The following is a 27,102-nucleotide window of genomic DNA, read 5'->3' as shown; positions in this document are numbered from 1 at the left end:
TAAGTGTGCAACAGCATTGTGTCTAAACAGATATACATACCTTAATTTTTAAATACTCTATTGCTATAAAATACACACAGACATGAAGTGAGCACTGTTGGAAAAGTGGAACCAGGGTTGCCACAAACCTTCAATTTGTAAATGCAGTGTCTACAAAGTGCCATGAAAGAGGGTATGCCTGTTCATGCATGTATTTCCTAACTTTGTCCACTAAAGTGGCCAATAAGCAACGACACCCTAATTGAGCACACCTAGCACCCAGATCTTTTCCTCTAGTGCTATTATTTCCCACTGAGGAAAACCAGGGTTCCTCAGGAAAATGGCTGATTCTGGGGCTAGGACAACTTGTTATGACAGAAGGTAGGAAGATGCTCAAGAGAATCGTGGGGTAGTCACAAGAACACAGGGCCAAATTAAGCAGCTCACACTGGCCAGATCTGGAACATTTGAGCACCAAAATTATTATTTATAAATCATTGAAAAAATTATAAGTTCATATTGACTAAAACAAATAAATGGGGAGAAAGGAGAATCCTTGCTTATAGTAGAATGCCAAAGGGCAACTGATGGGAGTTGGAAAACCATTTTGCAGCTATCATGGTAGGATTAGGTAAGAAAAGACTGGACACAAATCATCGATGGATACTAAATTGAAGGCAGTATTTTGATGAGGAGCAGGATATTTACATGGTCATAAAGTATATCCCCATAAACTGATTATTTGTTTAAGAAAGAGCGACAATAATTATACACTGGAGAAATCAAGCAATACCTAAACTGGGTATTCCTGTGGAACAGATGGACATTATGCGCCTCTGGATGTGACACACACAGGAGAACACATCACTTTACAGTATTCTGACAATAAGGAAACATCAGACAAACACAAAATGAGGATGTTGTAATAAAAAGTAGGAATGAGACTGTATTCTTTAAAAATACCATTATCAGGCTGGGTGCAGTGGCACACGCCTGTAATCCCAGCCCTTTGTGAGGCCAAGGTAGGAGGATCACTTGAGCCATGGAGTTCTAGACCAGCCTGGACAACATAGCCAGACCCCGTCTCTACCAAAAATAATTTTTTAAAAATTAGCCATGTATGGTGGTTTGGGCTGTAGTCCCAGCTGCTCAGAATGCTGAGGCCGGGAGGACTGCTTGAGCCTGGGAGGTCGAGGCTGCAGTGAGCTGTCCTCACGCCACTCTATTCCAACCTGGGTGAAAGAGCAAGACCCCGTCTCCAAAAAAAAAAAAAAGTATCATAAAGGCAGAGTGGCTGCGGAAAATGTTCCTGATTAAAGGATGCTAAAGAGACATGTAGCTAAATACTGTATCTCATCCTAAACTGGATCCTGTACTGGATAGGGGAAACTGCAATAAAAGATATTATTAGATACACTGGCAGAATTGGAATGTGGATGGTAGTTTAGATGAAATATTATATCAAAATAAATTTATAAAGTTGATTACTGTGATTATAGAAGAGAATATTCCTAGTTTTAGAAAATATACAATGAAGAATTTAGGGGTAAAAGATCGTGACATATATAATATATCCTCAAATGATTCCCAAAAAAGGTGAGGGTTTATGTGTTTATCATAGAAACAGAACAAGTGAATAAAGCAAATGGAATACAATGCTAACAATATGTGAACCTGGGTAAAGGTTATATGAGTGATCTTTGTGTTATTTTTATTTTGCAACATTTTATATATTTGAAATTATTTTCAAATAAGAAGAGGCCAGGCAGGGCACGGTGGCTTACGCCTGTAATCCCAACACTTTGGGAGGCCACGGCTCACGCCTGTAATCCCAACACTTTGGGAGGCCGAGGCAGTTGGATCACCTGAGGTTGGGAGTTTGAGACCAGCCTGACCAACATGGAGAAACTCCGTCTTTACTAAAAATACAAAATTACCTGGGCATGGTGGCACGTGCCTGTAATCCCAGCTGCTTGGGAGGCTGAGGCAGGAGAATGGCTTGAACCCAGGATACAGAGCTTGCAGTGAGTCGAGATCGCGCCACTGTACTCCAGCCTGGGTGACAGAGCGAGACTCCATCTCTTAAAAAAAAAAAGAGGCTAGACATGGTGACTCATGCTGGTAATCCCAGCACTTTGGGAGGCCGAGACGAGCAGATCACTTGAGGCTGGGAGTTCAGACTAGCCTGACCAACATGGCAAAACTCCATCTCTACTAAAAATAGAAAAATTAGCCAGGCATGGTGACAGGCGCCTGTAGTCCCAGCTACTGGTGAGGGCAAGGCAGAAGAATCTCTTGAACCCAGGAGGCGGAGGTTGCAGTTAACCGAGGTCACGCCATTGCACTCCAGCCTGGGCCACAGAGGGAGAGCCCATCTCATTAAAAAAAAAAAAAAAAAAAAAGGTTAAGAAAAGGAATAGTTTCCCAGATCTCCCAGAGATTCTCATTTGGTGGTTCTGAGATGGAGCCTGTGATTTTGTATTTTTAACAGTTCCCCTACTTGATACTATCCCGGGAATTCTGGGAAAACACTGCTTAAGGCATTGTGAAGAACAAAAGGGGGTGCTTCCTAAGTGAGAGGTGGGCAAACTTTTTTTTTTTTTTGAGACAGGTTCTTACCGAGGCAGGAGTGCAGTTGTACAATCTCAGCTCACTGCAGCCTCCGTCTTCTGGGCTCAAGTGATTCTTATGCCTCAGGCTCCTGAGTAGCTGGGACTACGGGCATGCGCCAATACACCCGGCCAATTTTTGTGTTTTTATCAGAGACAGGGTTTCACCATGTTGCCCAGGCTGGTCTTGAACCCCTGACTTCAAGTGATCCTCCCACCTCAGCCTTCCAAAGTGCTGGGATTATAGGCGTGAGCCACTGTGCCCGGCCTATTCCTATTTTTAAAAAAGAAAAGTTGATTCTGTAAATTAAAATATATTAACATGAGATTGGTGTTAGGCAATATTCTAGGATAAATTATTTAACAGTATATGTTTCCTTAGGGAAGGAATGATTAGGACTAAGTCACATGCCTGGTGAATGAACCTTGTTTGGTTTATTTGTGAGGCATTTGAAAGAGCCTTTTTCCCCCTTCTTCTCTGAGCCTTTGTAGTCAAATAGATGCAGATTCAGATGGTATTTCTAGTTCTAGATCCCTGAGGAATCGCCATACTGACTTCCACAATGATTGAACCAGTTTACAGTCCCACCAACAGTGTAAAAGTGTTCCTATTTCTCCACATCCTCTCCAGCACCCGTTATTTCCTGGCTTTTTAATGATTGCCATTCTAACTGGTGTGAGATGGTATCTCATTGTGGTTTTGATTTGCATTTCTCTGATGGCCAGTGATGGTGAGCATTTTTTCATGTGTTTTTTGGCTGCCTGCACATTGTGCACATGTACCCTAAAACTTAAAGTATAATAATAATAATAAATAAAAAATAGATGCAGATTCAAAGCCTGCCACTTCTGTAATCCCAGCACTTTGGGAGGCCAAGGCAGACAGATCACTTGAGGTCAGGAATTCAAGACCAGCCCGACCAACGTGGTGAAACCCCGTCTCTACTAAAAATACAAAAATTAGCCAGGCGTGGTGATGCACACCTGTAATCCCAGCTACTCAGGAGGCTGAGGCAGGAGAAGCACTTGAACCTGGGAGGCAGAGGTTGCGGTGAACTGAGATCGCGCCACTACATTCCAGCCTGCAACAGAATGAAATTCCATCTAAAAAAACAAACAACAACAACAACAACAACAACAAAAACCTGCCACTTAACCAGCTCTGTCATCTCAGATCGAATTTCTCACTTTCTTAGCTTCCCCACTTATAAAATGGGATAAAATATGTACTGATAAAGTTCGTCATTAGGATTAAAAATGAAATGTGTATAAAGTTTCCCGTACAATTCATGGTCCTTAGACATTCAAATTATGATTGATTCTGTGTATATTTATGTCTTTCAAGGGCCACCATATTTTTAATAGACTTATTCTGTTAACTCTAAAAAGTAAAGGTCAGTGGATAGAAAATATGGGAAGGAACATGTTTGTTTATTGTAATGAACTTTGTAGTAACAAAGCTGTCGCTAAAGATAGAAGTGGACACTTTAAAATGGAGATATGCACTAAGGTAGAGACTGAGTGACCACTTCTCAGGGATGCTACTGAAGGGACTCCTACCTTCCCAGCAGTTTAAATTAGATCATTGCTGAGGTCCCTTTTAACTCTCAGATTCTTACATGCTCATGGGAGAACCCTAATGATTTTCCTAATAATTTCTGAAAAGTCATGGTTAGGGGAAATTGTGTATATCAATCAGTACTTCTCAGATGACTTTCTGAGGACCAGTTTAAAAAATCAATCAAGAGATCATCAGAGAGCCTTTGACCCTTACTTCAACCCTAAAGTAACACAAGAAATCCAGAGAGAACTGTACATCTTGTGTAAATCTGAACTCTCTTTTTAATAGCTTTTAAAATTGAAGAATTATAAAGAGAATTGTCCTAGCTGTATCTTGACATTATTTGAATTATTTAATTGATATAGATGACTAGAACTCTCTAAATTACATTTTCTCATTACCATTTCTCGAAGCAGGGAGAACAAAGGACTATCTCTATTCCTCAGCCATATTTTGTGTGTTTGGACTCAACTCTTGAAACTGCCGGGTTTTTCCTCCTTACATTCATTTCCTTCATAAGTTTTAACTCTTGAGCAGTGGTTATGGAAATTAAAAATTGTTTTAAACTTTTGAAAAGCTATCCAGTGCTTACTGTGTAAGAGGTTCATTGACTTGATTAGATCATATTGTAGACCTAATAGATAATAAAGTTAAGATCACAGGATATATTGTTAATCTTGGCTGAGATGTCCCATATGAATACACTTGGTCACAAAGGGATCCTAATTAGGAGAATATAATTGGATCAGAAAGGAGAAGGAAAAGGAAAAAAAAAATTCCAATTAGAGTAAACTTGTTGGATACAACATAGAGATGAATTTCTCCTTTCACTGATGAGCGGATGAGATACAGAAGCATTTAGAGGTAGTACAAAGCTGTTTAAAAAGTTGGCTTTCAAAATCATAATGTCTGACCATAGATGTCTCATATATATGCATAAGCAATAGAAAAAGAAAATGCTACCAAATCCAGATATGCTCTAATAAGGAAATACAAAGGCCATTTCTATTCAAGTGTATAATTATTGAAACAGATGACATCATCAGGTCTTCAGAAACTGTCCATGCTATGCCTCATTCCATAGTGAAATATTTTAGTATCAAACAGACTTTCTCTGCCTTAGATAATTTGATATTGTTTTTTTACCCATATATGATTGCCAAACTAATGAAGTATTTGGTATAGTGAGAGATGTTTTAAAATTTTTGAATATGAAATAGGTTAATTACTGGTAGTGTGATTTCCTTTTTTAACAAACTTTAATATGGGAGTAGGCTGGTATTTTATAAAAACAAAAAGATTAGGTACGTTTTGTCAGAGTACTAAAGTATATATCTTTTAGTGCTTTGAGATTTACATGGTACAAGTCTTAAAATCAAGGTCTTCAAAAATAAAAATGATTAAGAACTGTTGCTTTTAAAGGAAATTATTTTATCTAAACATTAGCTTTCTCTGTACCTACCTCATGTAGATTATAAATCAGGAAAATAACGAAATTTTAAGGACTGGTTGATATTCTTATCAAAGCCAAATCCAAAGCATATTATAGCTCCCTTCAAACAGAGCCATGTAGTATTTCACACTGCATATTCCTGAAACTATATTAATTAGAGTTTTACTTACAACCCATGTCTTAGAAGATGTTTACGTACATTGCCATTAAATCAGTAGTTTCTAAAGTGTAGTCCTCAGGCCAGTAGCATCATCTTCTGGGAGCATAATGAAATGCAAATTCCCAGGCCACATCTCAGCCCTTCTGGATCAAAAAGTCTGGTGTGGTACCTAGAAATCTGTATTTAACAAGCCCTCCGGGTTATTCTAATGCATGTTGCAAATTGGAGAACCATTGCACTAAAGCGTGTAATTCTTTTTTACTTCCTGATGAAGAGTCTAATTAAAATAAAACTTTGGCATTTCTCCCTAGAGAAAAGGCAGCTTATCATCCTTCCACATGCTGCAAGCTTGTCTTATCTTTTTCTTTCTTCATCAGCTGAATATATTTCATCAGACATGATAGTTTCAGAGCTTTAACTAGACCTTTAGCTTTAACCAGTATTGCATTATGGAGCTCTGAGATGTCAGCAGAGACCATCATCCCTTTATTCATGTCACTGCTAACCCTGCCAATCATAAAGTACATAAAGAATGATTTTTCAAGTTGTGTCAGCAGATAAAGAATTTTCAATAAAAGTTGATAGTGGCTAGTTTTCTCTTGAGACATAGTAACAAACTTGAAAATTGAAGCAACAAGTAACTAATATTTATATGTCAGAGTAGCAGCTAGTATATTAAGAAGTACTGAAATGAGAAATTGAACATCCAGTAGGAAATTCATAATCAAATAGAAGTAAGCAATGGTAGGCGGAAGAGAAGACTGCCTTAAAACTCAGATCAGGGCCCAGGATGGGTTTGAGTAACAAAAGAACCTTATTCTTCTGACTTTATGGAATATTTCAGTAATATTTGTTAAAGCTTAATTTCAAAGAAAGCACTTTACAAAGAAAAATTACAAAAATACTCCCCACATTAACCTCTAAACTTAAAATAGCCCTGCTTTCCAAACATAGAAAACAACTTTTTACTTTTATATCTGTATTGCCAACTTAGTGGGAATTTTGAAACACCCAGTAGATCAACTTTAGTTTTTTCTTCAATCATTCAGTGGCCTTTTATTACATTTACTCTATCTAAATGCACAATAATTTATAATATGTTAGTATGCCTATTATCATAAGCCCAGATACTCATTTTCTAAAATTTACTGACTAAAAACTACAAGGTACAAAAATTTAGAATTGCATGTGGGTAAGTTACAACAAAAAAGAAATTTGCAGGGGTCTTTGAAAATCTTACTGGTATTTGCATAGAACTTTGGTTTTTTGTTTTTTTTTTTAATCTATGGAACTGCTGGCTTATACAGTTGGTTTAAGGACTACAGAAGGATCTACATAGGTAGTATCTGCCTATATTCTTAGTGATGATATGGATTATAATAGTATGTATACCCTACTTCATTCCTGCAAGATTTTGAAAGACCTAAGTTAATTTTAATAACCTAGGTGTATTTAATCGGTAATGTATGTTTTTCTACCTTAATGTATTTGAGTTTAGAATAAGTGTATAGTAGTCAGTGACAACTCTAATATGATAATGTTTTCTTATTTCAAACAGCTAGTTAAAGGCCTTCAGCAAGAGCTGAATCGATTATATTCCCTTTTCTGTTCTCGGAATCCAGACTTTGAAGAAAAAGGGGGTAAAGTCTCAATAGTGTCACATTCCTTGGGATGTGTAATTACTTATGACATAATGACTGGCTGGAATCCAGTTCGACTCTATGAACAGTTGCTGCAAAAGGAAGAAGAGTTGCCTGACGAACGATGGATGAGCTATGAAGAACGACATCTTCTTGATGAACTCTATATAACAAAACGACGGTAAAATATCCTAATCTTTTGAAAAATTTTTAAATGTCTTTATGGAATTACTGGACCTCTTAGGAGAAAACTAAGAATTTCATGATAAAGAAATAATGCATTGTTCAAGATACAAAGATTACTACATAGCATGCCTAATCAAGCTAGAGACTGTTGATTTTCATGCTAATTACATGCATTTTCCTGTAGCATAAAATAAATTCTTTTGTTATTCTCCTTGTTTTCCTTTCATCTTTTCTTCACAGTTTGTTAGGAGTGAAATTTAAAACTTACTCCAAGCTTAGTCACTGCATAGAATCCTTATTGAAAATGTTTACCAGTTTATAATCCTTTGTAGTTTTACTGACCTTTTGAGGTGGGTTTCTACCTTTCTTATTATTCTGAAAATAATTTTTAAGCGCTTTTTTTTAGCAAATATATTTTTTTACATGTTATATGTATAAACATAATTATATGTGTTATATAAGTAGATTTTATAATTATTTAATCATTTGTGGCTCTCCCAATACTATCTTTTAATTCTTTGCTGCATTCGTATCTTCATCTCTAGTTACATGCCTTTTCTTCTTTGTTCTCTTTATATGATTAATTCTGATATAAAAATGAAAAATCACTCATTCTGATAATTTACTAGCATATTAAAACAAATGTGCTAATTGACTAAAATTTTTACTAGTTTTGTCTTATAGATGTTAACTAAGGATTTCATTTAGAATCTTATTAAGTACCATAGGCTAGACACATAAATATTATAGTGTCAAAATAATTGATAAGTTTGAAATAAAATGTCATGTTTGGCAAGACTCGGAGCAGCATTTTAGATGTATTAGATGTATAAATCCAGTAAAACTTAAAAAAAAAAAAAAGCATGGAAAATAACAATTTGATTTTTTTTTTTTTTTTTTTTTTTTTTGGAGATGGAGTCTTGCTCTGTTGCCCAGGCTGGAGTGCAGTGGCACAGTCTCAGCTCACTACAACCTCTTGTCTTCCAGGTTCAAGTGATTCTCCTGCCTCTGCCTCCCCAGTAGCTGGGATTACAGGCATCTGCTACCACGTCCGGCTCATTTTTGTATTTTTAGTAGAGATGAGGTTTCACCATGTTGGCCAGGCTGGTCTTGAACTCCTGACCTTAAGTGATCGACCCACCTGAGCCTCCCAAAGTGCTGGGATTCCAGACATGAGCTACTGTGCCTGGCCAACTATAGCTTTTAAAAAATAATAATAATAACTTAATTCCAGAGTTTACTAAATGTAAGTAGCTGTGAAACATTGTAATTGAAAATGATGTTCATCAACAGAGAAGGGTTAGACTATATGGTTCACCTGTATTTTGGACAGTCATAGTTGTTAAAAAAAAAATTGAAATAGGTCAGGAGGCAATGAAATGAAAAGATCTCTAAACTCTTAAGTATAGAGAAGAGAGAACAGTATATATGGTATTAACCATTTGGTGTAATTTTTTAAAAGATGTATATGTGCTTGTATATGACTCACATTTTACTACAAAAAAAGCTATTAACAGCAGGTATCATGACAACTAAGGGTACTTTTACTAATTATTTCATAAATTTTTATATACTTTCTGTACTGTGGCAGAGACATTTATTAAATACTGTCAACCAGGATTAATGTGAGGGATAATGGGCCATCATCTGCATCTTTATACTTTAGTAAGCTAGCAAGCATCTAATATTTATGAAATTATAAATACGTGTTTGTATATAATCTCATACCCCTTCTTAGGCTGAAGGAAATAGAAGAACGGCTGCATGGATTGAAAGCATCATCTATGACACAAACACCTGCCTTAAAATTTAAGGTAAGGAAAGAGCAATGTGTTCTTCAACATTGATCTCAGTATTTTTTTTTTTAAGGTCATCTGAAATATGCCTTTGAGATTCAAATGAAAGTTTATTGTTCTTTCAAAATAAATATTTATTCAACATATACTATATGTTGGACACTGCCATTTCTGGTTGTACAAAGAAAAGAATAGACAAGTCAGTTCCCCAGTCCTCAGGTTATATAACACAGTATTATTGATGCTATTATCAGTATACAGAACAATATATGTGCAAGAAAGGGAGGTTCTAATTTTGCCTGCAAAAGTTTACAAAGGAGAGATATTTGTACTTGGTCTCAGTAAATTAGATATTGCCAAGTGAAAGAAAGGAGAGATGCTATTCTGTGTAAGAGGAATGGCATAAACAAAGGCATGGAGGGCTGTAACTTCATCTACCTTAAGAAACATCAACTAATCTAGAATAGTGGTAAAGAAAAATAGAGACAGATGAGAAATATTTACTATTTAGAATTAAATCTTAATGACCACCTAGTTGGTCAGTGGTGAGAAAAAATCAGAGGAAGTATATGAGTAATGATTCCAGGGTTGGAAAGCTGGCATGTCAATGGATGAACAATATATGACAAAAGCACAAGACAGAGGTGCACAGGGTTAGCTTGGAGCTGGGTGAGCAAACTTAGTTTAGCTAGAATATACAGGAGCCAGGACAAGGAGGCAGTGAGAAAGCAGGAATAGCTAGAAATAAGGAGCTTATATTGATAACGGCATTGGGAAGCTTTGCAGGGTTTTTAAGCAATCAGAATGACCTGTTGAAAGCAGTGATTTAGGAAAATGTGGCAGAGGTGTCAGCATTGACTAGACTATTGGAAAGGACATACCCTATAGCTGAATAACAAATAACTTGTTTGCAGTGTTAAATGGGAAATGTCATAAGTTTCCTAATACTCATTTCCTGTTGAGTATTTGCTCATGTCTAGTATACTATATTACCTCTTCTTGAAATGTGTTTCTTTTATCACAAGAACTTAACACACAGGTTAAGATGTGGAATGATGCAGAAATTTATTTAAAACGTTAAGAGTTTTTTAATTGAATCTATCTCCATTACTTACAAAGTGTTTTTTTTAATATATATATTTTATATATATATATATCATACATTGTAAAACAATATGGTAAATTATAACATATTTTTAAAAGCCCTAAGAGTATGGTCTTTGGAGTAATCCCATTGTAGAATTTGCATTTCATCTCTACTATCATTACTTTTTTTTTTTTTTGAGACGGAGTCTTGCTCTGTCGCCCAGGCTGGAGTGCAGTGTCGTGATCTTGGCCCACTGCAACCTCCGCACCTCCAATTCAAGTGATTCTCCTGCCTCAGCCTCCCGAGTAGCTGGGATTACAGGCGCCTGCCACCACGCCCAGCTAATTTTTTTGTATTTTTAGCAGAGATGGGGTTTCACCATGTTAGTCAGGATAGTCTCGATCTCCTGACCTCGTGATTCGCCTGCCTTGGCCTCTCAAAGTGGTGGGATTACAGGCGTGAGTCACCGCGCCCAGCCTGTCAGACTATTTTTATTCTCAAAAATAAACCAGGTTATGGGCGGGCACAGTGGCTCACGCCTGTAATCCCAGCACTTTGGGAGGCCAAGGCAGGCGAATCACGAGGTCAGGAGATAGAGACTATCCTGACTAACACGGTGAAACCCCATCTCTGCTAAAAATACAAAAAAATTAGCTGGGCGTGGTGGCGGGTGCCTGTAGTCCCAGCTACTCAGGAGGCTGAGGCAGGAGAATGGCGTGAACCCAGGAGGCGGAGCTTGCAGTGAGCTGAGATCGCACCACTGCACTCCAGCCTGGGTGACAGAGCGAGACTCGGTCTCAAAAAATTAATAAATAAATGAAATAAAATAAACCAAGTTATTTCCCACCTTGGCTTTAGTTCATTTGGTTCTATCAGTCTAGAATGTTATTCTTGCCAGCAGCAATATCCAACCCCAGCTGTAGAAACCTTTCTCAAGTCTTTTACTGGCCAATGCACATGGTACCTCCTCTGTAAAGCCTTCAAAGTTGGAATTATTTTTTTCACCCTCTTAAAGCATTATTTCCCTCTGTTATGCACGTATTTTATTCTGCTTTCCCCACAGGACTGTAAATTTTGAGTGCAGAAGCTGTACTGGTCTTTATATCCATCACAGCACCAAATGTATTACTTCACACAAAGTAGTACCTCAATAAATATTTGATTAGTGTATACAAATATATAAGAAAATGATCCTTATCTTCCTTTTATTCAACTTGCATTAGGTTTAAAGATAATGAAGTATCTCATGGAAATAGATTATTCTAGAATGGTTAATGGTTGGCAGAGCCCATCTGGATAACTCTTATTAAAAACGAATATACTCAAAGTTAATTTTATTATTTGTATTTTGCCATATATTACATTATGCCCAAATTTTGTTGAAAAATAACACTTCACCATTGTTAAACTTTAAGATGACTTTATCATTTTAGGTTGAGAATTTCTTCTGTATGGGATCCCCATTAGCAGTTTTCTTGGCTTTGCGTGGCATCCGCCCAGGAAATACTGGAAGTCAAGACCATATTTTGCCTAGAGAGATTTGTAACCGGTTACTAAATATTTTTCATCCTACAGATCCAGTGGTGAGTTTCAATATAGACTCTTTTTTTCTCAATGTCAAATTGTTCCTAAAAAGAATCTATCAGCTGGGAACAGTGGCTCACGCCTGTAATCCCAGCACTTTGGGAGGCTGAGGCGGGCGGATCATCTGAGGTCAGGAGTTCAAGACCAGCCTGACCAACATGGTGAAACCTCATCTCTACTAAAAATACAAAGATTAGCTGGGCATGGTAGTGGGTGCCTGTAAGGCAGGAGAATCACTTGAACCTGGGAGGTAGAGATTGGAATGAGCCAAGATCATGCCACTGCACTCCAGCTTGGGTGACAGAGTAGTGAGACTCCATCTCAAAAAAAAAAAAAAAAAAAAAAGCCGGGCGCGGTGCTCACGCCTGTAATCCCAGCACTTTGGGAGGCCAAGGCAGGCAGATTGCCTGAGCTCAAGTTCGAGACTAGCCTGGGCAACATGGTGAAACTCCATCTCTACTAAAATACAAAAAATTAGCTGGGCATGGCTGTAATCCCAGCTACTCGGGAGGCTGAGGCAATAGAATTGCTTGAACCTGGGAGGCAGAGGTTGCGGTTAGCTGAGATTGTGCCACTACACTCCAGCCTGGGCAACAGAGCAAGACTCTGTCTCCAAAAAGTAAAAATCTATCTAAGACATCTTACAAGCTGCCATCAAATTAATGAAAACACTTCATTTATCTGATTATTAAACGTGTGTTTTGGTTAATTTAGGGCTCATGAGATAAAATACCTTAGAGATGGTCTGGTTATGTTGCACTTGTAATACAAGAATGTAATGTAAAAATATTATTCCCAGACAGTTAATACAAGAGACAGGAGTCTACTGGACTTTCAAACCTTAACCAATTGTAATACCAGTAACCTAGAAACCATAAATCTTAAAAATCCTGCTCTAAATACTTTTTTAATCTAAAGTATGCTACAGTATTGGAATGTATTTTGTAGACTCTCTGAAAAATGAAAATATTCAAATACTAAACATCAAAATAAAACTTTATTATAGCCTAATAGAATTGTAAGATGTTGGATTTTTCTATTCTCTATTATGTTTATGCTGTAAATATTTTTTTTAATGGAAACACTCCAAGAACCTTGCATCCTGGTAAACAGTGTAATGCCAAGTAAGATTTTCAGACAAGAAAAATGCCCCCTTAAAACTTCTTTGGGACAAGGCTGGTTTAACTAAATATTAAACTATTTTAAATAGCATTTATTCTCTGAAAAAATAGCTTTATATTATTGTGGAAAGTCTTTTAAAGGATCCTTTTAGCTAGTACCAAATAAATACAACATTGACTAACCATTCAAATTTTAGAAAATCTCCCATATGTTAAAGACTTACAACTGCCATATTAACTTCACTGAACTGGAAGTTTAATATAAGATTCAAATACAAACTGCACAATCCTGGCCAAGTTATTTCTGAGATTGTATCTTATCTGTATGATGTAGATGATAATATTTTGCCTTCTAGGATTGTTAGGGTTAAGTAAAATATATATATATACACCCAGCTAGACAATAAGCATTTCATTAACATATACCCATTTTATCCATTGTCTCGTAACTTGAAAGTGAATTTCAGTTCATAGGTCTGCTCTGAGCCCTGTCCTTTGTATAACTTAAACTTTGTTGTAACTTTAAAGGAGGGTTCCAAACTCTTAACTTTTTATTATTCATTTTATAGTTTTTCTGTGATTTTTAAAAAAATTAATACTTTGTTAAATAGTTTACATCAGAACGGTGCAAGGCAGTTTTTACAAATGTTATGTGTTCTTTCTCACATCTCTGTAAGAGGGGAAGTGTTACCTCCTTTCTACAGCTCAGGAAACTCAGGGCTCTGAGACCTAGTGACTTAACAAGCATCATGCAATTAATAAGTGACAGAGGCCGGGTGCAGTGGCTCATACCTATTATTCCAACACTTTGGGAGGCTGAGGTGGGAGGATTGCCTGAGCCCAGGAGTTTGAGACCAGCCTGGGCACCATGGCGAGACCCCATCTCCATCTTAAAAAATAAAATTTTCTAAAAATGTAAATTAAAAAATAAGTGATAGAAACCAGAATATGAATTTAGGGGATTCTGATGCCATATCCATTGCCTTTTCTGCTGTCTCATCACTACTTCACATCAGACAGATGCTCTTATGCTGGCATCTGATTTGTGCTGTTACTATATCAATCTATTTTAAAACAGAGCTTAGAGCTCCTAAAATATTAAAAATTGGCCTTATTTGCTATTTCCCAGGATTACCGTCTACTACTTCAACTTTGCTCCTGAGACTAAAATAAATCTAATTGTTACATGATATCAGAACATAATAAAAATATTTCTCTGGAAAACTAATTGATAGACACTATTAGCCTAGACTGTTTTTCATAATCTCATCATTAGACCAACTGCATATTAACAGTGAACAAATAGAAATACATGTTTGAAATAGCTATTGTTTTTTAATAAATTCCTTCTCTGAGGTTTACTTAACATGCAATAGAGTAAGAACAGTTTACTAAAATCCAAGCATTGTGATTTAACGCTGTGTTTCTTTGAATTTTTTTTTTAAATCAAGGCTTATAGATTAGAACCATTAATACTGAAACACTACAGCAACATTTCACCTGTCCAGATCCACTGGTACAATACTTCAAATCCTCTACCTTATGAACATATGAAGCCAAGCTTTCTCAACCCAGCTAAAGAACCTACCTCAGTTTCAGAGAATGAAGGCATTTCAACCATACCAAGCCCTGTGACCTCACCAGTCTTGTCCCGCCGACACTATGGAGAATCTATAACAAATATAGGCAAAGCAAGCATATTAGGTAATTTCTCTTAAGTATTCCTTATCTATGCATATAAGCACTTTTATAGACATTAAGTTTGGGGGACTAGAAGTATTCTAGTATTAGGAAACTCCCAATAGTTAATCCCTGTGTCTAGAATTAACTACCCTCCCTCCCAATGTTCATATTTGAGGCCCAGAAAGCTCTAAAGTTCTCTGATTAGATCAGATCTTATAGTTTTAGAATATGAGATAGCTGGATGGACCAGAAAAAGCTGTTCTGAGAATCAAGTCCCTCATTTTAATCTTGGTCCTACCACTTGCTGTGAGATCTTGAGTAAATAATATAGTTTTTAATGCTCTACTTGCTCATCTGTGAAATGAGAAAGCGCTTGTGTCAGAGGGTGCTCCCTGTCAACCAGTTCTCTGATCTATTCTAAAAGTCTCTCAAACTATGTGATTCCTGAGGGCAACAAGGATGTTTAATTTTTCTTTGAATGATCTCCAGTACCGGCACAATGTTTGCTGTATCACTGGAACTCGATTATGTGCTATTTGAATCTGTCCATTGCCTTTGGTTACAAGTTGCCTTAATATAAAATACCACAAGGTGGCACTATAAATAGGCTTTATCTCCTGAACTCATTGGCTGTTTCACTTTCTCATGTTAATACATTGTTTATTGACGGCTTTTTCTTACATGTCCATTTAAATTCAGTAGTAAGTATATCGATAGTAAATCTATACTCATGTCAATGGCATGGTTCTTTTATTAAAGATTTTAATCTTGCCAAATATTTTAATAAACCATGATCACTTGAATAAAATAGAATCTTTATTCCTTTGTTTATATATTCCTGTGTTATATTCCTAGAGCTTATACAACTCTCATTCTATTCACCATTTTTATTTAGAAACCTGCAATATAAATTATAATTTTCTTATGTTCCCACCCTGGAAAAACATGACTAGGGTTTGGTCCCTCTGCCACTTGGCTATAATTATGGGTGGTGCTCTTTAGCTTAGAGTGTGGTGTAATTCAACAGAATGACTACCCTGCTTTGTGAAATACAGGGGCTGCTAGCATTGGAAAGGGACTTGGAGGAATGTTGTTCTCAAGATTTGGACGTTCATCTACAACACAGTCATCTGAAACATCAAAAGACTCAATGGAAGATGAGAAGAAGCCAGTTGCCTCACCTTCTGCTACCACCGTAGGGACACAGACCCTTCCACATAGCAGTTCTGGCTTCCTTGATTCTGCATGTTAGTTCATACATTATTTCCTTAAGTTTATACTGTATCTTTTTAAAACTTGGGGAGGGCAGGGAGGTATAAGATATTAATACTAGCTAGTCAACTCTAAGATCTAAAGTGTGCCTTAACTTTGAAAGAAAAAAAATGCTTTCCTTCTGCTTATATTTTTAAGAATAATTTCCAGGAAAATGCAGTTTTATTTTCTGCATTGATGAATTAATAGAATATTAATAATTAGGGCCTTGTGGCACAGGGTCTTAAACATCAAGCATAAAACAAATCTCTTTAGGGTAAGTACCCCCTGAAGTTTATAAAGTAGATTTTTACTAATGTGATCTTCTCAGTCTCAAAAATCATGTAATTATTGCTTTAGACCTGTGCTGTATCTGGTCTTGAGACTTGAAAAACTGCTATACCCAAAGTCATCCTACTTCTATTCAAAGCTTAGAAATTTTATTGGATCTGCTGAATGGCTTCCAATTCTATCCCAGCTACCTAGTGTAAAGCAGATATTGAAAAAATGAGTAAATAAATGGATAGTTATATTGGACTTAGCATTATATGGATCCTTATTTAAGCTTTCTCTGGTGGACTTAGGAAGTTTGAAATGTTGAGTAGTTGTGAAACACTAATACACTTAGTATATATTTACTTCCAAGAGTCTGAACTTGAACATTATTTTTAGGTGTCCAGTAAAATAAAACTAAAACATCAAGTCCTAATTTTTTCATCGACACCTATAAAGAAATATAAATTCTGAAACTAGCTACTCCTTTTCTGGAACTATAGCAGGGAGAAAACTTTTCTTTCTCTAGAAATTTTTAAACAGATTTTATTTGTTACTTATAGTGTTGTGTTGTTACTGTGTCTGCTACTCTAAATTGTAAAATGATGGCATTCATTGCCATCCATCCTTAGAAAGTTCAGGTGTGACACTCCTAGAGGCTGAATAATTCTTCCACAGTCAACTCCACTCCAGGATAAATTATTAATAGGGTTGAACATTCCTACTTGGGCCAACAGCATTTTTAATTTAATTATATCTGTGCCAGACTCTGGACACTGAAAATTTTATAAGTGCAAGTCTGGAAACTTCTTTTTTAGACTTTGATATTTGCATTAAATATATTTTACTTTTCCTATAAGAGTTCTCATACTATTTCTGACTTGTTTCCTTTTCTACTTAATATCAAAAATGTGATTGTGAAAATACAAAATTCTGTTGTGACATGCAGATGTCAAGAAAACTCTAACTCCTGAGGAAAATTAATTTCAAAGAATTTTGTAAGGTAGCAGGTAAAAAGTCATGGTTCTCTGTAATGGCATTAATGCGCAACAGTAGTGCTAGTAAACATTAGAGTGAGTGAGGGAGCAAGAAGAGCAGGGTAGGGTTTAACCCCCTAGAAAAAGGGTAATGAAAACGTATGTATGGAATCTACAGGCTCTGAGGGAATAAAACTTTTTTAGTTTTTTTTTTTCTGTTTAACATAGTAATTTCAAAATAATAGAGAAACCCCTAGTTTTTTCTTCCAGAACAGCAGTTAGTAGAGGTGCATAGCTGTATTGCATCTTTTTATTTTGAGAGCTTAACAAAATACATACTATGTCATTCTTACACATAAATTCTTTGATAGTCCAAATGGTAAATTTGTCAACAAGACTCAATATAAGGTAATTATGAGTCTTACACATATTCACATATTACACATATATTATACATATTACACATATTCACCTCTAGATATAGATATAACTATTAAAATTGGACTATTATAATAAGATTCTGCCTTTTAAATCTTATTCCCAAGATTTGCTTTACTAATTATTTGGCTTGCTTCAGTAACATAATCTGTGTAATCGTCATAATTTCTCATCGTAAGTGCTGTCTTGGCTATATCATGCAAATCATAAAACTTTTCTTCATTAAATCTTCTTTCTGAAATTTGGTCATTGTGATTAGGTGATTCTGGCTTCCTTCCTTTCTTCTACTTACATTAATTGCCTCAGTTCTTCTGGATAACCTTTATTCTGAAGCTACCGACTTTGATTCACTTGCTATTTGAGGGTAAAATGGGGCACAGGCTTAGAATTCATGGTCTATCTGTTTCTTTATGTGAAGAACGAGCGTTGTCAATTGAAACCTATTTTATTTTCATCCAGTTGAAGCATCTTACATAGCTATTCTTCTTTTCTTTTGGAAAGTCTAGACTTCTTTTCTAACATATAATGCAAAGATCTGTTTCTTTTAGCATTGTTTTGCATCTAGGTTAGGAACTAAATTAGCTATGAATTTGGGGACTATCTGGGTGTTAACAGATTATGAGATTATATTTCAAGTTAGTTATGCTTACATTTTCCATGAAAGAGCTCCTTACAAAAATTAAGATGTGTACTACCTTATGTATGCTAGATTTAGTCAGCTTATTTGGGAGTGTTGTTCTAACTTTTGGCCACTACATCATTGAAGGCCATTTTTAATCATCAGCCAACCCTTTACAGCATCTTGTGTTTTTTTTTCACAGATTTCAGACTTCAAGAATCGTTCTTTAATCTCCCACAACTTCTTTTTCCGGAAAATGTAATGCAGAATAAAGATAATGCCCTCGGTATGGTATATGTCAGGAATAGCATTCAGAATACTATAAAAATGATCTACTTAGAGTTCTTCTGCTTATTGAAAAATTGGATCAGTTCTTCTATGAGATCCCAGCTTCAGTTTACCATTACAGACTATTTTATGTCTATTTTCTTCCCATATTTTCTAATCTTAAATGGTAGTGGTTCTGAAACCTGAAAATTGACTAGCCACTTAATGTGCTAGAGCATATTCGTGTATACTTCTACAAAGAAGGAACCTGAAGAAAAGCATAAGGTCGTTTTCTTCTTTATTGTCCTAAAGGCTCCAAAGAGGTTTGCTATTTCTTTTCATTTAATACATTTAGATATAAAAGGGTTTCTAATAGTACAAAGAATGTAATCATTCTTGGTTATTTCAGGTATCAGTAAATTTACCACTTAGGGTTGTAGGTATGTCATAGCTGATTGCTTTCAACACAAATATTTAATGTAGTTTAGGGGAGTACATTCACTTTTCAAAACAGTATTCTTGGATGTAAGAGATATTTTTAATCTCTTAATTTTCAGTATATTCTAAATGTTTCACTATGGATTAACTTTAGCAGTTTAAAATTATTTTTATGACTAATTTCTGATTCTTTTTCCACAGCTTCTCTTTTTTTTAAAAAAAAAAAAAATACTGGATTTTGTCTTTGACAAAACATGTTACAGGGCTTTGTGGGATTTTTTTTCTTTTAATGTTTTAACCAAATCTCATTTTACAGTTTCTTTATTTGATCACCAATTTTCATAAATTTTTTCAAGTAAAAAAAAAAAAACTCTTACATTACTTCAGTTTGTGTTGACCTAACTCAGTGAATTCCTCTTAAGAAATTATCTTACATAAGTGCTCTCTCTGGTCTCTGCCCAAGCCAGCCTCTTTCATAAATAAATAATTTTATTTATGTTTTTTGCATTTTTGGTTGGAGAAAGGAAAATTAATTCACTAATATATTTGTCCTGCAGCCAAGTAGCCCATATATCCAGTATCTCAAAACCATCCTACCTAGCTACCTAAGTAGTTAAACCTGTAATCATAACTACACAAAATAATTCAGATGGTAATATCTATATGGCTTCTTTTTGCGCTTCCTGTTTTCATTCACTCAACAATTATTTACTTCGCTGTTTACCTTGAACCAAGAGACCATGGTAGTCACTAGAAAAGATAAGATGAAACAAATTTCAATACTGCCTATAAAGATGCTAGTGTGAAAATTATGTATTTTCTAGAGAGCATAAACTCTAGTAGGGAAGGTAGATAACTGCGTAAATAATTATAATATATGGTAGAATGTGACGAACCACAAAACATAGGTACAATAAAGGACTCTCTCAGGTCTAAGGAATGAAAGATTGCTTTCACCTGGAGAAAGGTCTCAGTCATTCATACAAAGAAATGAATGGCTAGAATTGTTGAACCCTATGAAAATCATTCATACAAAGAAATGAATGGCTAGATTGTTGGACCCTTCACAATTTGGTTTGACAAAATTTTCTAGTCAAATTCAGAACTACTCCCTTTTAATCATTCCTGGTTTTTCTCAAGAAAACTAACTTATATTTCCCTTTGTACCCCATGCTTCCCACCTCTGCAGTTTTGCTCATGCTGTTTCTTCTCCCTGCAATATCTTTTCATCTCTGCATGTCCAAATCCTCCTCCTTTCAGAGAGCCTTTTATGATTTCTCCAGGTGAAAGCCATCTTTCATTCCTTAGAACTGAGAGAGTCCTTTACTGTACCTCTGTTTTGTGGTTCATCACATTCTACCATATATTATAATTACTTATTATATGTCTGTTGACAAGCCTTGTGCACAAAAGAATTCTCTGATGAAAGCACACTACTGATGACACTTGACCTTCACACTATGGAGATTCCTTGATTGTCAAGCACTTCCACATGGAATGTAGCAGATACTCTACTTTGGGGAACAGGGAAGGAAATATACCTATGTATGTGACACCCCAGAAAGAAAATAATCCATGTTTTAAAACAGTGTAAGCAAAGAATTGATGATTGTTTAAAAACACAGTTTCTTTTCTCATTTTTACTTCTCTTCAACTGTTCAGAAACCTGATTCTTCTTTTTTATGGATAGAGAAATTCTGTCACTTGGGCATTCCAGAGAGAAAAAGAAGTGATGATTTATGTTCTCCTTTTTTTTTTTTTTTTTTTTTTTTTTTGACCTAGCTCAGCTAGAGAAACCAGGGAAAAACTACCAACCTGTATGACAACACCCATTCTTGAGATGGTAATGAGAAAGTAGGTCCTAGGCTAATCCACGTAGATTTGAGCCTACTTTGGCCAACAGCTGATCTCACAGCACATACAGAATGGTGCTACTATGTAGACCATCACTCCCTTGGGAAATCTGTGATCTACCTAAAAGAGAGAGAAAAGACGGAACATAGGCCCACCAAATTTCATCCATCCACCTACATAACCAACATAGATGTGAGGTCCACTTAACTGATAGCCAGACTGCCTGGGATAAACCTTTTCAGGGAGGACGAGAAATTGAAACAGGTTCATCAAGTACAAGCTAGCTTCCTAATACCCATTTTGATGGAGACAATCTGTAGATAAATATGGAAGGATAGAGGGAGACAATCTGGTTAGTGACACTGAGTAAAGTCCCTTTAAGTGATAAAATGATAAGGGCACATAATATAGGACAAGAATGAAATTTAACATTTGAGTGTCTACTCAATGAAAGGCAGTGTTGTAAGACAGTAATAGCATGTTAAGAATAATTTCAGGAACATAAAATCAAAGTGGAGCCAAATAACACGTGTTATAAACAGGAAATATCTTCCTTTCTTTGACTTAAAAAACAGAATTGTATGTAACTAAAGAGTTTTGGACTAGGAAAACATTATGAAGTGGCATTTGAAAGTGAATTCTTAAAAATTATAACTTTGTGGTCTTCACCAATATTAACACATTTTCCAACTGTTTTTCATCTTTTTCCTTTGTAATTCATCTTGACTCATCTTCATTGTGCTTGAGCATTCCAGTTTCTTGCTTTATTTTTGTCTTCCCGTCTATTGTGTCAGAATGTACTACAAATCTAATCAAATGTCCTGTGGAATACAAAAGATTAAGACATTTACTAACTCACCAGTCCACGTGGATTTCAGCTATTTCTGACTTGTTATTGATTTGCTTATTGTAATTTAAATTTTAAAAATGCAGTCCAGGCCGGGTGCGGTGGCTCACACTTGTAATCCCAGCACTTTGGGAGGCTGAGGCGGGTGGATCACAAGGTCAGGAGTTCAAGACCAGCCTGGCCAACATAGTGAAACCTCATCTCTACTAAAAATACAAAAAAATTAGCCGGGTGTGGTGGTGAACACCTGTAATCCCAGCTACTCGGGAGGCTGAGGCCAGAGAATCGCTTGAACCGGGGAGGCGGAGGTTGCAGTGAGCAAAGATCGTGCCACTGCACTCTAGCCTGGGTGACAGTGTGAGACTCCGTCTCAAAAAAAAAAAAGCAGCCCAAAAAACTTAGTAAAAAGCCCCTGTCAATGTATTTTACAAGTATTTTATAACCTAATTGGTATTTATACCACTTAAATGTAAACCTTCTCTGAAAATGTGTAGCTAGAATTATGAACATACCTTATAAGAAGAGCATAGTTTAATAGAAAAATAACAACCGTATAAGCATTGTTAAATTACCAAATGTTATTGTCACAAAATACCTATTTAAAATAAGCATTAACTAAGCATTTATGTGAAATATTTCCCTAGAGTATTATGATTTCCTATGTGTGATTACCAAATTCCCAGTATAAAGCAAAACCCAACTTTTTCTCCAATTTCCTTCTTAATTTGTGCCAGTTTTACTCTTAAAATCCTTTTGGTGCTTGTTCAGGGGCAGACTTTACAGTGTCTGGTTGGTAGCAATTTGAGCATTTTTGTTTTGTTTGTAACATAGACCCTTCAGAACACTCTACGGCTCATTAACAGTTTTAAAGGAGTTCCTAAAGATCAAAATATCATATTCTTAAAGTGTTTATCTCTAATAATTTATTAAATGAGATCATTGGAATTATCGTAGAGCCTTGATTTGTTAAGGTGATTTTTCTCTAACAGGTAATCACAAGGACTTTCTGTGGGTTTTAGAAAATACTTGATTGAATTCACTGAATTGTTTGTGGACAGCACTGTTATAAGCAAAGTCCTTCCTCCCAAGAATCACCACTGCTCCTCCCTGTTTAACTTTCCCAGCCACCCTGCGTGTTCTTCTTTTGTTGAACAAACACTTAATGAACATTTGTATGTCCTAGGCACATGTTAGACCCTGCTGACTGGATGGAGACTAGGGTTTATGGGGGTTGCCTGTGAGACATTCAGCCTAGTAGAGAAGAAAACATTCTAGGACTGTACACAGATGGTTATCTTCTAACATATCCCCCACACAACTAGTGGATATATAAGGCCTCCCTAAGGAGGAGATTGAATGATCTCTTGCACTCCCACGGGCATTATTGCATGCAAGCCTGGCCTGTAAATCTTCAAGAGGGGTGTTTTCCTTATTTTATAGATTAGGCACAAGGATTAAATGGTAATGCCAAGTTTTGAAAGCAATTTTTTTAACTCTGAAAATATCCTGTCATATGCCAAGTGATTTTTTTTGTCTTCCTTTATTATTTCATATTAACTTTAGCATACAAAGGAAAGAACTTTACAAATAGAATCCTGTACTACTGAGGCTCTTTTGAGGGTTTTTCTCTTAAGATGATAATGGAAAGTCACTTCTTAAAAAAGTGACAGAATCACTTCTATTTAGCTAAATTTTTACTCTCAACTCTAGTAAGTCTATATAGAACATATTTTATTGTAATCTGTATTCATTTGTTTAACTTCTTTTCTTTTTAGTGGAGTTGGATCACAGGATTGATTTTGAACTCAGAGAAGGCCTTGTGGAGAGCCGCTATTGGTCAGCTGTCACGTCGCATACTGCCTATTGGTCATCCTTGGATGTTGCCCTTTTTCTTTTAACCTTCATGTACAAACATGAGCACGATAACGATGCAAAACCCAATTTAGATCCAATCTGAACTCTTGAAGGACATGAATGGCCTAAAACTGATTTTTTTTTTTTTCCTGTTAAAATGTGTGTGTCAAGATATGGAAATTTCAGGGTTAAAGTATATTTCAGTTTTCTTTAGGGCAACAGATATTTGAATTTAAAAGCACTTTATTTTAAAAAAAAGTTTTCAGTTCTGAAGAAGTCATTTACAGTTTGCATCATTTTAATTATGAGTCTGACAAAACCTTCTCCAGAGAATCAAGCAAGACCTGGATGTGAAGAAGGTTTGGGTAAACTGCATGTAAAGACTACAAATCACAATCTGATTCCTCCCAAATATAAAGGCATATGGAACATAATGTATTAACCAAAGTATGTTATAAATTAAAAATGGTCAAGGTTCAGCATATTCTGTATGAAGATCTCAAGGTGGTATCATTGTTTTAGATTTCTATGAAGGCTTTCATTTGTACATCCCTTTGAAAAAATATAACAGATTTAAAGTGTTTTGAATTTAACTTGTTTAGAAAAACTAATGCTTAAAACAATATTTGAACTACGGTATTTATAATTTATTACCTCTAATTGCTTTATTTCAGTGTATGAGACATTACTGTTTTAATGTTTGCTTTGAACATAATTTAAGAACCAGATTTATTTTCTATAGTGTTAAACCCTTTTTTCTCAGAACTCCATCTTTGTACTCTTCAGATGAATATAGAGACACTGTGGCATACATTGCTTTTTCATTAAAAACTTATGGCTTCATACAACACTAGTTCAATTTTTTAAATAAACTTTTTATTATGTTACATGTACTTCAGAGAAAGCTAAAGTTTCTCTAAACTTGACATGGAGTACTCCATAATGGGTACATTTCATTAGCTTTATTAGAAAACTGGTAAATGCTTTTGAATAGGTAGTATGGCAGCTATTTTAAATGTATAAACATTTGTGTGCCAAACAACATATATGAAGGGATATGATGCCACTAACTAGTGCACATTGTTTCTCAATGTGCCATTGAGACACAAGGCACAGTAAGTCAGGATTCTGAGGCATTGGAAGGGTTTTCTTCAGCTGTAATTGTTTCCACAGTGCTTTTCATCTGAGGGGCTCAAAGTTTAAGAGGAGTACATTCAATAACCCATGTACTAGCTTCTTGAGGTAAGTAAATAAATCTTGTTCTCATGTTACATGTTAATACACCAAGGCACCAAAACATTTAAAGTGCCATGAATTAGATTACATCACAAATCAGAAAAGCTTGGATTGAGCTAGTCACCGTGGCTCACGCCTGTAATCCCAACACTTTGAGAGGCCAAGATGGGAGGATCTCTTGAGCCCAGGATTTCAAGACCAGCTTGGGCAACATAGTGAGACCCCCTTCTCTGCAAAAACTGACAAAAATTAGCCACTTGTGGTGTACACCTGTAGTCCCAGCTACTCAAGAGGCTGAGGTGGGAGGATCACCCGAGCCCAGAAGTTCGAAGCTGCAGTGAGCTCTGATCATACCAATGCACTCCAGCCTGGGTGACAGAGCCAGACCCTGTCTCTAAAAAACAAAAAAGAAAAGCTTGGGTTGAAGCCAGGCCATATTCTTTTATATGCTGTTCAATGACTTGATTCACATGTGACCTTTTAGTAGTTTGCAAACAATAATAACAGAAGTTGCAATTCATAATTCAGAGAAATGACCATGAAGCCAGTGTTTCCCTGCTTGATTTCTATGTTCTTGGATTCTCACACAAAAGAGGAGTTACCTAGAGGGGATCAGTAGCCATCCCTGTTGCACACAACCCTCACTTCTGAGTGGTTTCCACTAGGTTCCACTTAAGGTGCTGTCTTTTCTTAACTTGCAAGGAATTGCTTAGCTTCCCAATAATCATTGTCAAACTGGGAGCAAAGTTGGTCAGCTGTATCTCTCACCTCCTCCTTTCTTCATAAGATAGTAGAATCTGTGGCTTACTTGTAGGTTTTACTTAGCACTTCAGTACTGTTGGCTGTTTTGGCCTTTTGTTGAATTTGCACAACAACATAAAGCACTTCTTTTTAATGTTTAAAAAAAATTCCAAGGCTCCATGACCAAGTATGTGACTCACTAAGAAACCGTTGCTATAAAAGGCTTTTGATGAAATCTTAGCAAAGCTAAAGTATCTCTAACTTACAGATTCCTATGAACTCAGGTCATTTTCATAGCCTGTTTATTTTGTAGGTCTAATTTAGTTCTCAGGAAAATTAAACTCATGCTATATGACTGTATCGTTAAAGGTACTTGAGCATATGTTGCTGTAGGTGGTATGACACTCAAATGCATAAGAACTTGAAGGGATTTATTCTTAACCACTAGAATATGAAGACCCCTTTTTACCTGAGAAGAGTGAAATTATGTCAAACGTTTTAATTTGGTATCACTGAGTAAAAGGTATGTTCCTATAGCCATAGGAATATGTCTGCTTCCTTTTTTTCATATTGAGAAAACAGTCAAATTTAACCATTTAGAGTTTATTTGAATTCTTGGAAAGAGCAATATTCAAAACCTTTTCAAAAATAAGATGTTCTGGACTACTGGATGGATGTTTTGTTTTCAGTTCATTTTTCATCAGTAGAGATGGTGATTTTGGTTTTGTAGTATCCTTGTTTCTATGTCTGTGCATGTTAACATGGGATGTATTTGTATATACTTAATATACAGACTGTGTGTCATTCTGGCTTGATTAGAAGCTAAGTCAGTTACTGAGTAACATTTTGCAACTTTATTCCAGCAAGTACTAAATCGGCCAAAAAAAGTTTTGTTTTTGATACTATTAAAATTTTATTCTCTATTTTGTGTACATGCTATGATGATTCTCCCAAGTACTGATTAGATCACTGAACTTTAGTTAGCTTCCCAAGAATTATTAACCGTTAGAATAAGAATGTCCTAGATTAAATCTTGCTTTATTTTTACTTTAAAATTAGTCTTGCTAAGGCCTTATGTTAGTTCATACTTTCTTTTCAACAGTAGTCTTGTTTATAATCCAGTGTTTCTGTATTTTAGGACATAATTTAAAAATATACTGGATTTTGGCCAGGTGTGGCAACTCATGCCTGTAATCCCAGCACTTTGGGAGGCCAAGCAGGGAAGATTACTTGAGCCCAAGAGTTGAAAACCAACCTGGACAACATGGTGAAACCCAGTCTCTACAAAAAATACAAAAATTAGCTGGGTGTGTTGGCACACGCCTGTGGTCCCAGCTACTCAGGAGGCTGAAGTCGGTAGGACTGCGTGATTCCGGGAGGTCAAGGCTTCAGTGAGCCAAGATTGCACCACTGTACTCCACCCTGGGTGACAGAGCTGGACACTGTAT

At 36.0% G+C, this 27,102-nt stretch overlaps 1 protein-coding gene across 10 annotated transcripts in view; it reads left to right on the top strand.

The window, feature by feature from the left end:
- DDHD1 (DDHD domain containing 1) overlaps nucleotides 1-26,577 on the top strand; it is a 119,819-nt gene extending 93,242 nt beyond the window's left edge. For 5 of the 10 annotated variants that reach the window (XM_054447378.2, XM_054447375.2, XM_054447377.2 and 2 more), the window contains 7 exons: nucleotides 7,321-7,583; nucleotides 9,327-9,402; nucleotides 11,905-12,054; nucleotides 14,628-14,880; nucleotides 15,915-16,106; nucleotides 18,620-18,703; nucleotides 23,599-26,577. In XM_054447378.2, coding sequence (XP_054303353.2) covers nucleotides 7,321-7,583; nucleotides 9,327-9,402; nucleotides 11,905-12,054; nucleotides 14,628-14,880; nucleotides 15,915-16,106; nucleotides 18,620-18,703; nucleotides 23,599-23,780 — 1,200 coding nt within the window. In that variant the 3' untranslated portion in view covers nucleotides 23,781-26,577. The remainder of the gene's footprint in view (nucleotides 1-7,320; nucleotides 7,584-9,326; nucleotides 9,403-11,904; nucleotides 12,055-14,627; nucleotides 14,881-15,914; nucleotides 16,107-18,619; nucleotides 18,704-23,598) is intronic. The other 5 variants (XM_054447380.2, XM_063651601.1, XM_054447379.2 and 2 more) reach the window with 1 other exon arrangement.
- The last annotated feature ends 525 nt before the right edge of the window (nucleotides 26,578-27,102 follow it).

This window comes from Pongo pygmaeus, chromosome 15 (assembly GCF_028885625.2).
Source record: "Pongo pygmaeus isolate AG05252 chromosome 15, NHGRI_mPonPyg2-v2.0_pri, whole genome shotgun sequence".
NCBI lineage: Eukaryota > Metazoa > Chordata > Mammalia > Primates > Hominidae > Pongo > Pongo pygmaeus.
This window is presented reverse-complemented; position numbering and strand designations above follow the sequence as displayed.